Here is a 13,998-nt window from a genome sequence, read left to right as displayed (position 1 = left end):
ACTGCCGTCTGAGGCAGAGAATTCCACAGATTCACAACTCTGACTGAAAAAGTTTTTCCTCGTCTCAGTTCTAAATGGCCTACCCCTTATTCTTAAACTGTGGCCCCTCGTTCTGGACTCCCCCAACATTGGGAACATGTTTCCTGCCTTTAGTGTGTCCAATCAATCAATCAATCAATCAGATTTATTCTTTACATACACAATACACAATTCTCTGTACAAGAACTGTTCCAGAGCTGCTGTCTGAAAAAAGCTCTGAGAATAGCTAAGGACAAACTGCACCCCCTCCACACACACCTGGATCTCCTGCCATCAGGCAAGAGATACCGTAGCATCAAAGCCCGGACTACCGACTGCTAAACAGCTTCCTGCCACAGGCTGTGAGGCTGCTAAACAGTCACTCCACCTGATTCTGCTACTTTGCACTGACATTTTAATAACTCAAATCAGCTGCCGTGGACTGTTTTCACTGTATTTTAATGTTGTTGTTTTACCTGCTTTTAATTATTCATACTGTTTCATCCGGGACTGGATTGTTTTTACTGTTATTATGTGTGAAATGTTGTACATTTTGCACTGTACAACTGTTGCTTTGCAAGATGACAATAAAGATTGATTGATTGATTGATTGATTGATTGATTGATTGATTGATTGATTGATTGATTGATTGATTGATTGAGGTTGGTTGGTTGGTTGGTTGGTTGGTTGTTTGATTGATTGATTGATTGATTGATTGATTGATTGATTGATTGATTGATTGATTGATTGATTGATTGATTGATTGATTGATTGATTGATTGATTGATTGATTGATTGATTGATTGAAAGAGCAGTGAAATTAATTTGCCAGCAGCGGTACAATCAAAAAGAACGCACAATACACAATAAAATTTAACACAAACATCCACCACAGCATTCATTGCTGTGGTGGAAGGCACAAAGTACAGTCAGTCCTCCTCCATTGTTCCCCCGTGGTCGGGGCCATGAATCTCTGCAGTTACCGCTGTGGACGGCCAGATGTACAGGCCCTCTCGCCTGGAAGGAAAAGTCCCGAATCGGTGCTTCCGTACCGCGGCTTCAGGATGTTGTAGGCCGCAGGCCGGCGGTCGGAGCTCTTCTCCAGGGATCCCCGACGAGGGATCCCGCTCTCCGGATGGTAAGTCCACACCGCGCCCGCGGCTAGAAGCTTTGCAGACTTTCAAGATGTTAATCCCTTAATAATCTTATATGTTTCAATAAGATACCCTCTCATCCTTCTAAATTCCAGTGTATATAAGCCCAGTCGCTCCATTCTATCAACATAAGATAGTCCTGCCATCCCGGGAATTAACCTCGTGAACCTACGCTGCACTCCCTCAATAGCAAGATTGTCCTTCCTCAAATTTGGAGATCAAAACTGCACACAATACTCCAGGTGTGGTCTCACTAGGGCCCTGTACAACTGCAGAAGGACCTTTTTGCTCCTATACACAATTCCTCTTGAAGGCCAACATGCCATTTACTTTCTTCACTGCCTGCTGTACCTGCGTGTTTCCTTTCAGTGACTGATGAACAAGGACCCCCAGATCCCGTTGTACTTCCCCTTTTCCCAACGGCACCATTCAGATAATAATTTGCCTTCCTGTACTTGCCACCAAAGGTGATAACCTCACATTTATCCACATTAATCTGCATCTGCTCACTCTCCCAACCTGTCCAAGTTACCCTGCATCCTCATAGCATCCTCCTCACAGTTCACGCTGCCACCTAGCTTTGTGTCATCTGCAAATTTGCTAATGTTACTTTTAATCCCTTCATCTAAATCATTAATGTATATTGTAAATAGCTGCGGTCCCAGCACCGAGCCTTGCAGCATCCCACTAGTCACTGCCTGCCATTCTGAAAGGGACCCGTTAACCCCCACTCTTTGTTTCCTGTCTGCCAACCAATTCTCTATCCATGTCAGTACTCTACCTCCAATACCATGTGCACTAATTTAGCCCACTAATCGCCTATGTGGGACCTAGTCAAAGACTTTCTGAAAGTCCAGTTACACCACATCCACTGGCTCTCCCTTGTCCATTTTCCCAGTTACATCCTCAAAAAATCCCAGCCGATTAGTCAAGCATGATTTCCCCTTTGTAAATCCATGCTGACTCAACCGATCCTGTTACTGTTATCCAAATGTGCCGCTATTTCATCTTTTATAATTGAATCAAGCATCTTCCCCACCACTGATGTCAGGCTAACTGGTGTATAATTCCCTATTTTTTCTCCCCCTCCTTTTTAAAAGTGGGATAACATTAGCCACCCTCCAATCCACAGGAACTGATCCTGAATCTATAGAATTTTGGAAAATGATTACCAATGCGTCCACAATTTCTAGAGCCACTTCCTTAAGTACCCTGGGATGCAGACCATCAGGCCCTGGAGATTTATTAGCTTTCAATCCCATCAGTCTATCCAACACCATTTCCTGCCTAATGTGGATTTCCTTCAGTTCCTCCGTCACCCCAAATCCTCTGGCCAATTGATTGTTTCTTCCTTAGTGAAGATAGATCCAAAGTACCTGTTCAACTCATCTGCCATTTCCTTGTTCCCCATAATAAATGTACCTGTTTCTGCCTTCAAGGGTCCAACTTTGGTCTTAACTAATTCTTTCCTCTTCACATACCGAAAGAAGCTTTTACTATCCGCCTTTATATTCTTGGATAGCTTACCTTCGCACCTCATCTATTCTCCCTGTATTGCCTTTTTAGTTATCTTCTGTTGTTCTTTAAAAGTTTCCCAATCCTCTGGCTTCCCGCTCATCTTTGCTATGTTATACTTCTGTTTTTTTTAATACTGTCCTTGACTTCCCTTGTCAGCCACGGTGGCCTCTTAATCCCCTTAGAATCTTTCTTCCTCTTTGGAATGAACTGATCCTGCACCTTCTGTATTATTCCCAGAAATATCTGCCATTGTTGTTCCACTGTCATCCCTGCTAGGGTATCTTTCCAGTCAACTTTGGCCAGCTCCACCCTCATGGCTCCATCGTCCCCTTTGCTCATCTGTAATATGGACCATTCTTCCTCTCAGATTATAGATTAAAACATCATATTATGGTCACCACCTCCTAATGGATCCTTTGCCTCGAGTTACCTTATCAAATCCGGTCGTAATGGCTCCTTTACCTCGAGTTCTCTTATCGCTCATCTCGCTGAGTAACTACAGCATTTTGTGTCTGTCTTTGGTGTAAACCAGCATCTGCATTTCCTTCCTTCACAACTTATGAACAATGTTCACTACATTGCCATCCCGAATGTTCATGTACATAACAACTGGCAGTGGAGCCAGCCTTGACCCCTGTGACACACCACTGGGCCCAGGTGTCCGGTCTGAATCTCACCATTCCACTACCCCTCTCTCAACTACTCTCTAGATCCTCTGTCACCTAACCTTCCAAGCCCAGCCAACCATGTCACCAGCCTTGCCATCACCATACAGACAACATCTGTTGTCCTTCCCTCATTAATCCTGTCATCTGCTCAGAAAACAAATTGCTGAGACACAATTCCCCATGCACAAAGCCATGCTGACTCTCCCGAATCAGTCCGTGTCTTTCCACATGCCAGTGGATCCTATCCCTCAGGCTCCCCTCCAATAACTTCCACACCACTGGTGCCCGGCTCACTGGCCTCTCCTTCCCAGGCTTCTTCTTGCAGCCGTTCTTAAAGAAAGACACAACATTAGCCACCCACCAGTATCCCAGCACCTCCCCTCTGGGTGAAGACGATGCAAATATCTGCCAGCTTTCCTGCAATTTCTTGCCAACATCACTGTTGATTTATCCATCTCAATATCTTCCAATACATTACTCTTCATTTCTGTAATTCCTTAGTCTCCATGATCTACCCCTCAGTAAAACAGATGGGAAGTATTCATTTAACACTCTTCCCATCCTGTCTGGCCACACATATACAACACGTCGATCCCTAAGAATCCCTTTGGATTCTCCTTATCTTCCCAAGCTCTCTCACGTTCTGTCTTTGTTCTCCTGACTTCCATCCTCAACGTAATGTTATGTCCCTTCTATCCCGCAAGGAACACGCTACACCTCAGTTGCCCGGACCATACATACGCCTCCTTATTCTTGACCAGAGTCTCTATACCCCTGGTCCACCAGGATTCCCTCACCCTATCTGTAAATTGTCCCTGATGTGTGTAGGATAGGCCAGTGTATGGGGTGATCATGGTCGGCGCGGACTCGGTGGGCCGAAGGGTCTGTTTCCGTGCTGCATCTCTCTAAAGCCTGGCCAGTTAGATACCAGCTGGTCACTAACTGGGCACTAATGTAGGAGGTTGGCCGGGGGATCAGGTCAGAGGTTAAGGCATATTTAGATTCTGAATTTCACACCAGAAATAATTCATGTGAAACTCGATAATGAGGGAATTATGCTTGAAAAAGCTGCAACGTTGATCAGCTCCAACGTGTGAAAACAAGTGCTCCATTTACACTGACTTGTGACGTAAACTACAGATGTTGGCAGAGATTAACACAATATCAGATCTCTCACACACACACAGCTCCAGAACACTGCCCAATCCACCCTCTGACTCAACATCAGTCCCTTCCCACAGCCCATGGTAATGCCACAGGTGAGTGACCCACAGGTGAGTGGTCCGCAGGTGAATGATCCACAGGTGAGTGATCCACAGGTGAGTGGTCCACAGGTGAGTGGTCCACAGGTGAGTGACTCACAGATGAGTGACTCACAGGTGTGTGACCCACAGGTGAGTGGTCTGCAGGTGAATGATCCACAGGTGAGTGATCCACAGGTGAGTGACCCACAAGTGTGTGACCCACAGGTGAGTGGTCCACAGGTGAGTGTCAGTGAGACCCGCATGTTCTGACTCTCACGGCTCCCGTGTTGTAGGCAAGTTCTGAAGGGAATGGGGCGAGTGGGATGAGGCGTTGGTGAACGGGGGAGGTGGAGGGCGTAGAGGAGTGGATGGAGAGGAGTTGAGGCGAGATGGGGTAGAGGAGTTGGAGGGGAATGTAGAGTGGGTGCTGCGGCGAGTAGGTGAAGAGCGAGGTGGAGGGAGTTGAGGCAAGACGGGGTAGGGGGTGTTAGCGGGGAGGGGGGTGAGCAGAGGGGGAGGGGGAGGCAGGTGAGGGAGTGGGGATGAGGAGTGGGTGGAGGGGGGATGATCTTGTATCGGGCCCAGACCAGTCATAGTGACGGGAGGGAGTGTGTGTGTGTGTGTGCAGGCAGGCAGCAGTGCATCGCTCGAGTGCTGCATGAGATTCAGTCGCATTGTGCCACGCAGGAACAATGCATTGCTGTCACGGAGAGCCGGGAAACAGCCTACTGGCGGCTTCTCAACCGTTGCTGGAGTAAACGGAGGAGACAGGATTGTCTGAATTACCCTCAGAGAGTGTGAAGCCAGATGCTGGGGCTGGAGGGAACACACAGCAGCCAGTCCTGCCCCTCACCTTCCCTGTTCCACCACGTGTGTACCTCAGTTCACTCACCCTTACCAGTCAGAGCATTGAGGAGAGAAGTTGGGAGGTCATGTTGCAGTTATATAAGACGTTGGTGAGGCCACATTGAGAGTATTGTGTTCAGTTCTGGGCACCGTGTTCTAGGAAAGATGTTCACAAAAAGCTGGAGTAACTCAGCGGAACAGGCAGCATCTCTGGAGAGAAGGAATGGGTGACGTTTCAGGTCGAGACCCTTCTTCAGACTGTGTTGATCTTCAGTTTAAACCAGCATCTGCAGTTCCTTCTTACACATAGGAAAGATGTTGTCAAGCTGGAAAGGGTGTAGAGAAGTTTCACGTAGATGTTGCAAGGACTAGAGGGGCTGAGCTAGCAGGAAAGGTTGAGTAGGCAGGGGGCTCTTGGAGCGCACGAGAATAAGGGGTGATCTTGCAGAGGTGTATAAGATCAAAGAAATGCAGTCTTTCACCCATAGTAGGGAAATCAAGAAGCAGAGGCCATATGTTTAAGGTTAGAGGGGAAAGCTTTAATTCGAAGGGTGACTTTTTCACACAAAGGGTGGTGGGTGAATGGAACGAGCTGCCGGAGGAGATAGTTGAGGCTGGGACAATTGCAATGTTTAAAAAAACATTTGTACCTGTACATCGACAAGAACGTTTTAGAGGGATGTGGCCCAAATGCGGGTAGGTGGGAGCAGTGTAGAATGAGCTGTTGGATAAGTTGGGCCGAAAGGCCTGTTTACATGCTTTGTGACTCTGTGGCCCCAACTCACCTCCATGTCTATATGCATTCCTGATCCACGCACCCAATCACTACCCGGAACTACGCTGGTGGAGCAGTAGAGTTTTCTCCTCACAATGCCAGAGGCCCGAGTTCAATCCTGACTGCGGGTGCTGTCTGTACCAGGTTTGTTCGTTCTCTCCGTGACCACGTGGGGTTTCTCCAGGTGCTCTGGTTTCCTCCCGCACTACAAAGATGTACAGGTTTGTGGGTTAATTGGCTTTGGTAAATTGTCCCTAGTGTATTGGATAGTGCTGATTTACAGAGATCGATAGTCAGCGCGGACTCAGTTGGCCCACAGGCCTGTTTCCAAGCAGTATTTCTAAATTAAACTAAAGTAAAAACGCTGACCACAGCAAGTCTGCAATCCCTCTGTCACATCTTCTGCTTTAATCTCCAGCTTTTGCACCAACCAGCTGCCTATCACCCTCCTCCCCCTCATCTGTGACCATCTATTATCTGCCACACTTTGTCCCACCCCTCCTCTCTCCCACGTTTCTTTCCCCCCTCCCCCCACCCCAAAATCAGTCGGAAGAAGGGTCCTGACCCGAAACGTCACCAAGCCATGTTCTCCAGAGAGGCTGCCTGTCCAGCTGAGTTACTCCAGCATTTTGTATCCAACTATCATCTTCTACGGATCGTGTCTGGTTACACTATAGACACGCTATACACTATCACGGTTACCTAGCATTACACATATTAATGTATTGTATTATTGATTATTCCATCTTATCTGTGTGTCATTGCGTTTACAGTACATGCTTGTTAAGCTGCACCAACCTGGCATTTCATTGTTCCGTTGTGGGTACATATCACAATAAATCACTCTTGACTTGATAGGTAAGTGATGGACATAAATTAAAGCACGACTTTAATAAAAGGAGGAAAATACTCTTTACAGAAAGGAAATAATGTTCATAGGTAAGAGGGGATTGCATCGGAGGAGCTTCCCAACTGGATTCAGGAATAAATGACTTTTGTTGTCCTGTACCATTTCTATGATTCTATGAGAATATCTCATGGTGTGATTGTTTGCAAATACAATGTTGAATTGGAGAAGCCATCTCGCAACCGCTGCCTAGACACAGACCTTCCCACACACACCTCCTCCAACCAGAGCTTGACCCTCCAGATGGGAGAGAATTAAGAGGGACCTCAATGGCAACATATTTAGACAGATAAATGTCTACAAGGATATGGGCCAAATGGGACTCGGCCATTATGCCACCTTGGTTGGCATTGACAAGGTGGACCGAAGGGTCTGTTTCCGTGCTGTACAGCTCTGTGACTCTAGTACCCCAACAGCCCGTGTGAAATGTAAATAACAACACTGCTCTCTCCATCCTCCGGCACTAGACATTATTCATGTTGCCCCCTTTTTCATGTATTTGTACACTGTGGATGGCTCGATTGTAATCGTGTATTGTCTTTCTGCTGACTGATTAGCAAAAGCTTTTCACCGTACCTCGACAATAAACTGAACTCAACTCAATCAAACGCTGTTTGACTCCTCGCCAGGCCGAGCTTGAGATGAATGAGAACGGGAACATGCAGAAGCTGGAAATGTGACTAAGGTGAGAAGATGCAGGCGGGAGACACCAATGACAGGCTCACAGTTTTAATGAGGCATGATCTGCTCACAGCGCAGAGCTGAGCTAAAGCTGACCTTGTCAATCCCTGGGCCCCTGCCACCTCTCCATGGGAGAGTGCTCACAGATGGTGTGGGAGGGAATTGGCTGGGCTTCAGGAAGAGCAACAGAACTCCCAACCTGGGCTCAACGCTAACCACCAGTGAGGCAGCGCAGGCAAGAGTACCGAGGTTAAGGACGGTTCAGACAGCAACTTAGGACACGTCAGGCAGCAGAGCTGAACAAAGCTCCCAACTGCCTGTGAGGTCAAAGACAATGCCAGCAAGTGTGAAGTGCTGCACTTCAGGAGGTCGAGTGCAAGAGGAAAATGTACAAATAATGAACTCTCCTCCACCCTCTGCTCCCCTCTTCACACTCGTTTCCCCTCTACCTCTCCCCTTCCCTTCTCTCTCACACCTTCTCCCCGTCCTTGCTTTTGGATTTCCACCCTTCCTCCCTCTGTCTTCCAACTCTCTCTTTCTCTCCATCAATCTCTCTCTTACAGTCACAGAGTTGTACAGCATGGAAACAGGCCCTTCAGCCCAACTTACCAATGCAGACCAACTTCATTCATTACCCATAGATTCTCTGCACCTCTTCCTCGGTCTTGACCCCCCCCCCAATCTCATAGAGAGTCATAGAGTGATACATAATGGTAACAGGCCCTTCTACCTCCTCTGGCAGCGTTTTCCATACACCCTCCACCCTTTGTGTGAAAAAGTTACCCCTCAGGTTCCTATTAAATCCTTTCCCCTTCATCTTAAACCTATGCCCTCTGGTCCTTGATTCACCTACTCTAGGCATGAGATTATGTGCATCTGCCCGACCTATCCCACTCATGATTTTATACACCTCTATAAGATCACTCCTCATCCTCCTGCGCTCCAGGGAATAGAGACCCAACCTACTCAACCTCTCCCTTCAGTCCAAACCTACTCATCCTTTCCCTACAGCTCAGACCCATCTCCCCCCATCCCACACGACACTGCATACCACCCTCTCTAGCCCTGTTCCTGCACAAGGTGGAGGGGGACCAGTTGCTATGGTTACAGAACCATTTGCGACCATTTGGCTTTGACCCTCCCCCACCCACTCCCCATCCCGCCGGGTCTGAGCCCCCTCCGCGTCCCCAGCAACGGCACGGTGACAGTTCCCGGGACACCACGCAGTCCGTGGCCAGCTCCGCGCTGGGGCCGCGCAGGAGAACGAGTGGCTCCGCGCTGGGGCCGTGCAGGAGAACGAGTGTCTCCGCGCTGGGGCCGTGCGGTGAACGAGTGGCTCCGCGCTGCGGACGCACGTGTCGGGCAGCTCCGCACTGGGGACGCGCGGGCGAGCTGCAGCTCCGCGCTGGGGACGCGCGGCCGGCGGTGCGTGTCAGGCGGCGCTCGCTGTTGTGCAGCGCGGAGCGGTTCGGATCGGCGCGGCTGCAGTCGCCCATGCGGAGGCAGGATGAGGCGGGCGCTGGCGGCCGTGCTCTGCTCCGGGCTCCTCGCCTCTGTCCTCGCCGCCTTCCCCAGCAGCCTGCAGATCGGTAAGTCCCCGACCCCTGCCCGCACCAGCTCCCCCAGCCCACCAACCCTCTCCCCCACCCCCGCTAACCCTCTCCCCCCCCACTAAACCTATCACCCCGTTAAACACTCCCTCCCCCACCCTCTTCCTACTAACCCTCTCCCCCCCACAACCCTCTCCCCCACCCCCGCTAACCCTCTCCCCCCCCACTAAACCTATCTCCCCGTTAAACCCTCTCTCCCCCCCACCAACCCTCTTCCCCTACTAACCCTCTCTCCCCCCCATCAACCCTCTCCACCCGCTAAACCCTCTCTCCCCCCCATCAACCCTCTCCACCCGCTAAACCTTCTCCCCCTCCCCCCCCCCCCCCCCGCTAACCCTATCTCTCTCCCGTTAAACCCTTTCTCCCCCAACAACCCTCGCTCCCCCCGCTAACCCTCTCCCCCCCGTTATCCCCCTTCTTCCCCCCGCCAACCCCCTCCAGCCCCCATCCCGCTAGCCCCCTCCCTTGCCCCCGCCAATCTCACTCCTCACCCCCCGTTCCTCTCCCCCATCGCTAAGCATCTCTCTCCCCTCCCCAGGCGCTCTCTTCCCCAAACAACACTCGCAAGAATATTCCGCCTTCCGCTTCGGGCTGTCCTTCTACAACACGGACACTCTGTACAAACTCATCACCCAGACCGAGAGTGTGGACATCGGCAACAGCTTCGCCGTCACCAACGCGTGTGAGTGAGGGTCGGGTCGGGTCGGGGGCGGGGGAGAGCACCGGGAGAGAGAGAGCTAGCGAGGGGAGAGAAAGCTAGCGAGGGAGAGCGGAGAGAAAACGGCGAGAAAGAGGGGGAGAGAAAAGATAGAGGGGAGAGAGAAGATCCAGGGGCGAGAAGTGCAGATAGAGAGGGGGAGGAGAGTAGCGACGGGGGAGGGAAGGTTTATTGTGGGGTGGTCGGCGCTGCGGGTGTTGCTGGGGGAGCCGGCCCGGGTCACTGCTTGTTGCTGAGCTCTGAGTTGTTTGCGGTTTATGGATCCTGGAAGATTGCGGTGGGAATGAGCGGTCGCACCCTCCCCCAGCTGTCCCTCCCTCCATTCTCTCCCCCTCCTCCACTATCCCTCCCCTGTCTCCCCCCCCCCCCATTCCCTCCCCCACACGCACCCCTTAAACCGCACCGCGCACCCAGACCCGTCCCCCACAGGCCACAGGCACAGAGACAATGTTAGGCAAATATACATGCCTGGAGAGGGTGTCAGGCATCCACATGTATACACGCACACATGTATAGATACAGAGACACACGTGCATCCTCATACACACAGTAAAACACACAGACACACACACACTGTAAAACACACGCACGCACAGTAAAATACACATGCACACACACAACAAAACACAAAGACACACACACACACACTGTAAAGCACACACGCACACACAATAAAATACACATGCACACACACAGCAAAACACAGACACACACACACACACACTGTAAAACACACACACACACACTGTAAAATACACATGCACGCACACACACACAATATAACACACACTATAAAACAAACACACACAGTAAAATGCACACAGTAAAACACACACACACACAGCAAAACACACACACACACACACACACACACAGTAAAACACAGGAGCACACAGTAAAACTCACACACATACACACAGTACAACTCCCACACAGAAAGACACACACACACACACACACACACACACACACAGTGAAACACACACACACAGTAAGACACACACGCACAGTAAGGCACACATGAAACCCATCGGTAATCTAATTTAAAATCAGCCCATGCTTTTGATGGTCAAGCGTTGTTGGAATGTGGAGTCACAGATAGATGGGGGAGGTCAAAAGGCTTTCAGAACATTGGCCTTCATCAGTCAGAATATTGAGTATAGAAGTTGGGGGGGTCAAGATACATTGTACAAGACATTGGTGAGGCCGCATTTAGAATATTGTGTTCAGTTTTGGTCACCCTGTTATAGGAAGGATGTAAGTAAGCTGGAAAGGGTACAGAGAAGATTTTTGAGGATATTGCCAGGACTCGACGGCCCGAGTTATAGGGAGAAGTTGAGCTGTTTAGGACTCTATTCCATGGAATGCAGGAGGATGAGGGGTGATCTTATAGAGGTGTATTGGATCATGCGAGGAATAGATGGGGTAGATTCACAGTGTCTTGCCCAGAGTGGGCAAATCAAGAACCAGAGGACATAGGTTTAAGGTGAAGCAGGAATGAAGAGAAACCTGATGGGTAACCTTTTCACACAGAGGGTGGTGGGTATAGGTGTGGGGGAGAGTGGGGGGGGGGGGGCGGCAGGGGGAGAGTGGGGGGGGGCAGGGGGGGGCAGGGGGAGAGCAGGGAAGGGTGTGGATGGGGGGGAGCGGATGGGGAAGAGGGGGAGTGGGGAGAGTGGCACGGGGAGCAGGGGGAGGGCAGAGAAGGAGAAAGAGCAAGGCGGAGGAGAGTGGGATGGGGAGAGCAGAGTTGGGTAGAGAGGGGAGGGGGGGCGGAGCGAGGGGTGAGGGAGGGATGTGGAAAAGTGGGAAGGGGCTGAACCAGGAGGGGGAGAGCAGGGGGGAGAGAGAGCGAGGCGGGGGGAGAGTTCGATGGGGAAGAGCAAGGAGAGGAGGGAGGGGAGAGTGAGGCAGGGGAGGGGGAGGGGAGAGAGCGAGGCGGGGGAGAGTTCGATGGGGAAGAGCAAGGAGAGGAGGGAGGGGAGAGTGGGGAGGGTACAGAGTGAGGCGGGGGGAGGGGGAGGGGGAGGGGGAGAGAGCGAGGCGGGGGAGAGTTCGATGGGGAAGAGCAGGAGAGGGGGAGGGGAGAGAGTGAGGCGGGGAGAGTGGGGAGAGGACAGAGTGAGGCGGGGGTAGAGGGGGAGGGGAGAGAGCGAGGCGGGAGAGTGGGGAGGGGACAGTAGTGAGGCGGGGGAGAGTTTGATGGGGAAGAGTGAGGAGGTGGAGAGCGGAGATGAGGACGGGGAATGCAGAGCGGGGGCAGAGTGTGGAGTCGGGGAGAGTGGAGCATGGAGGGGGGAGAGCAGGAAAAGGGTAGTGGCATGGAGGCCATTCCTTGTCCACTTTCCCAGATCCTGCTGTACCGTTACTATCCACCACCAAAAGCAGTCTTTGTATCACCCACAAATGCTACCCACATTTTCAACCAAATCAATCACTAACATATGTATATGCATATAAATGATCTATTCGGATGAGAATGTATGCATACACACAAATATAAATATAATATATATATGTATGTATTTACACACACACATATACGCATACACACATATAGACATATACACCCAAGCACACACTTACACGCGCACACTCATACACGCGCACACACAGAAAACACACCCATATACACACACACACACACACACACACACACACACACACACACACACACACACACACACACACACACACACATGTATATACACACACACACTAACACACACATATATATACACTCACAGTCACACACACCCTCGCAGAGTGATTTTAGTTTAGTTTCAAGATACAGCGTGGAAAAAGGCCCTTTGGCCCACTGAGTTGGCACCGACCAGCGATCTTCCTGCACATTAACACCATTCTACACACTAGGAACAGTTTACAATTATACCAAGCCTACAAACCACCAAATCTTTGGAGTGTGGGAAGAAATGGAGCACCCGGAGAAATCTCACGCGGTTACAGGGAGAACGTACAAACTCCATACAGACAGCAACCGTAGTCAGGATCTCTGGAACTGTAAAGCAGCAGCTCTGCCGCTGAGCCATCATGCCTCTGTGCCACTGTGCCACCCTGTGAGTTGTTGCTGCCACACTCACCCAGGCAGAGAGAGAGCTTCATCACCTGCAGACCTGTGCCTCATGTAGATGGGTGGTGGGTGTCGGAGTGAGTGACCTGTCCTCGGAGCCACCAGCTGGTGTCGATGAGGCCAGTGTATCGGCCATGTGTGATGTGGCCAGGGCTGGGAGGTAGGATTCTCTCAGGCTGGACATTGCCCTCCCCCCCCGGAGTGATTGCTCTCAAGGCGGCTGCCGGCCCCATGAGCAGCATGCCAGGTCTTGTGCGTCTGGGACTAGGGGCTAGTTTGTATTGTATGGTTCGCTATTGCCGTATGTACTGAGGTACAGTGAGAAAGTCTTGACCTATCCTTTCAAATCATACCATTCATGAGTACAGTTCAGCTTAGTTTATTGTCACGTGTAGTGAGGTACCTTGAAAAGCTTTTGTTGCGCGCTAACCAGTCAGAAAAAAGACAATACATGATTACAATCGAACCATTTACAGTGTATAGATACATGATAAGGGAATAACATTTAGTGCAAGATAAAGCCAGCAAAGTCCAGTCCAAGGATAGTCCATGGATCATCAAAGAGGTAGATAGTAGTTCAGCACTGCTCTCTGGTTGTGGTGGGATGGTTCAGTTGCTTGATAACAGCTGGGAAGAAACTGTCCCTGAATCTGGTGGTTTTCATACTTCTGTACCTTTTGCCTGATGGGAGAGGAGAGAAGAGGGAGTGGCCAGGGTGCGACTAGTCCTTGCTTATGCTGCTGGCCTTGCGGAGGCAGCGTGAGGTA

General features: G+C 50.5%; 1 protein-coding gene and 1 long non-coding RNA gene across 7 annotated transcripts in view; one reads left to right on the top strand and one right to left on the bottom strand.

Moving 5' to 3' along the window:
• Nucleotides 1–5,578: 5,578 nt before the first annotated feature.
• Nucleotides 5,579–11,504, bottom strand: LOC116978714. Its single transcript, XR_004413514.1, has 3 exons — nt 11,492–11,504; nt 5,756–5,860; nt 5,579–5,605 (listed from the first exon to the last, which is right to left on the bottom strand). It is a non-coding gene; the product is annotated as an uncharacterized LOC116978714 (long non-coding RNA).
• Nucleotides 9,177–13,998, top strand: part of gria1 (glutamate ionotropic receptor AMPA type subunit 1) — a 70,849-nt gene continuing 66,027 nt past the window's right edge. For 2 of the 6 annotated variants that reach the window (XR_004413513.1, XM_033030033.1), the window contains exons 1-2: nt 9,182–9,401; nt 9,961–10,104. Coding sequence is in view for 5 of the 6 variants with exons in the window: in XM_033030033.1 (XP_032885924.1) it covers nt 9,320–9,401; nt 9,961–10,104 (226 nt within the window). In the remaining variant the exon portion in view is untranslated. Of the gene's footprint in view, nt 9,402–9,960; nt 10,105–13,998 lie in introns of all 6 variants that reach the window. The other 4 variants (XM_033030035.1, XM_033030036.1, XM_033030034.1 and 1 more) reach the window with 4 other exon arrangements.

Source organism: Amblyraja radiata, chromosome 11, assembly GCF_010909765.2.
Source record: "Amblyraja radiata isolate CabotCenter1 chromosome 11, sAmbRad1.1.pri, whole genome shotgun sequence".
Taxonomy (NCBI): domain Eukaryota; kingdom Metazoa; phylum Chordata; class Chondrichthyes; order Rajiformes; family Rajidae; genus Amblyraja; species Amblyraja radiata.
Note: the sequence above shows the minus strand (reverse complement) of the source record. Positions and strands in the feature narration are given on the sequence as shown.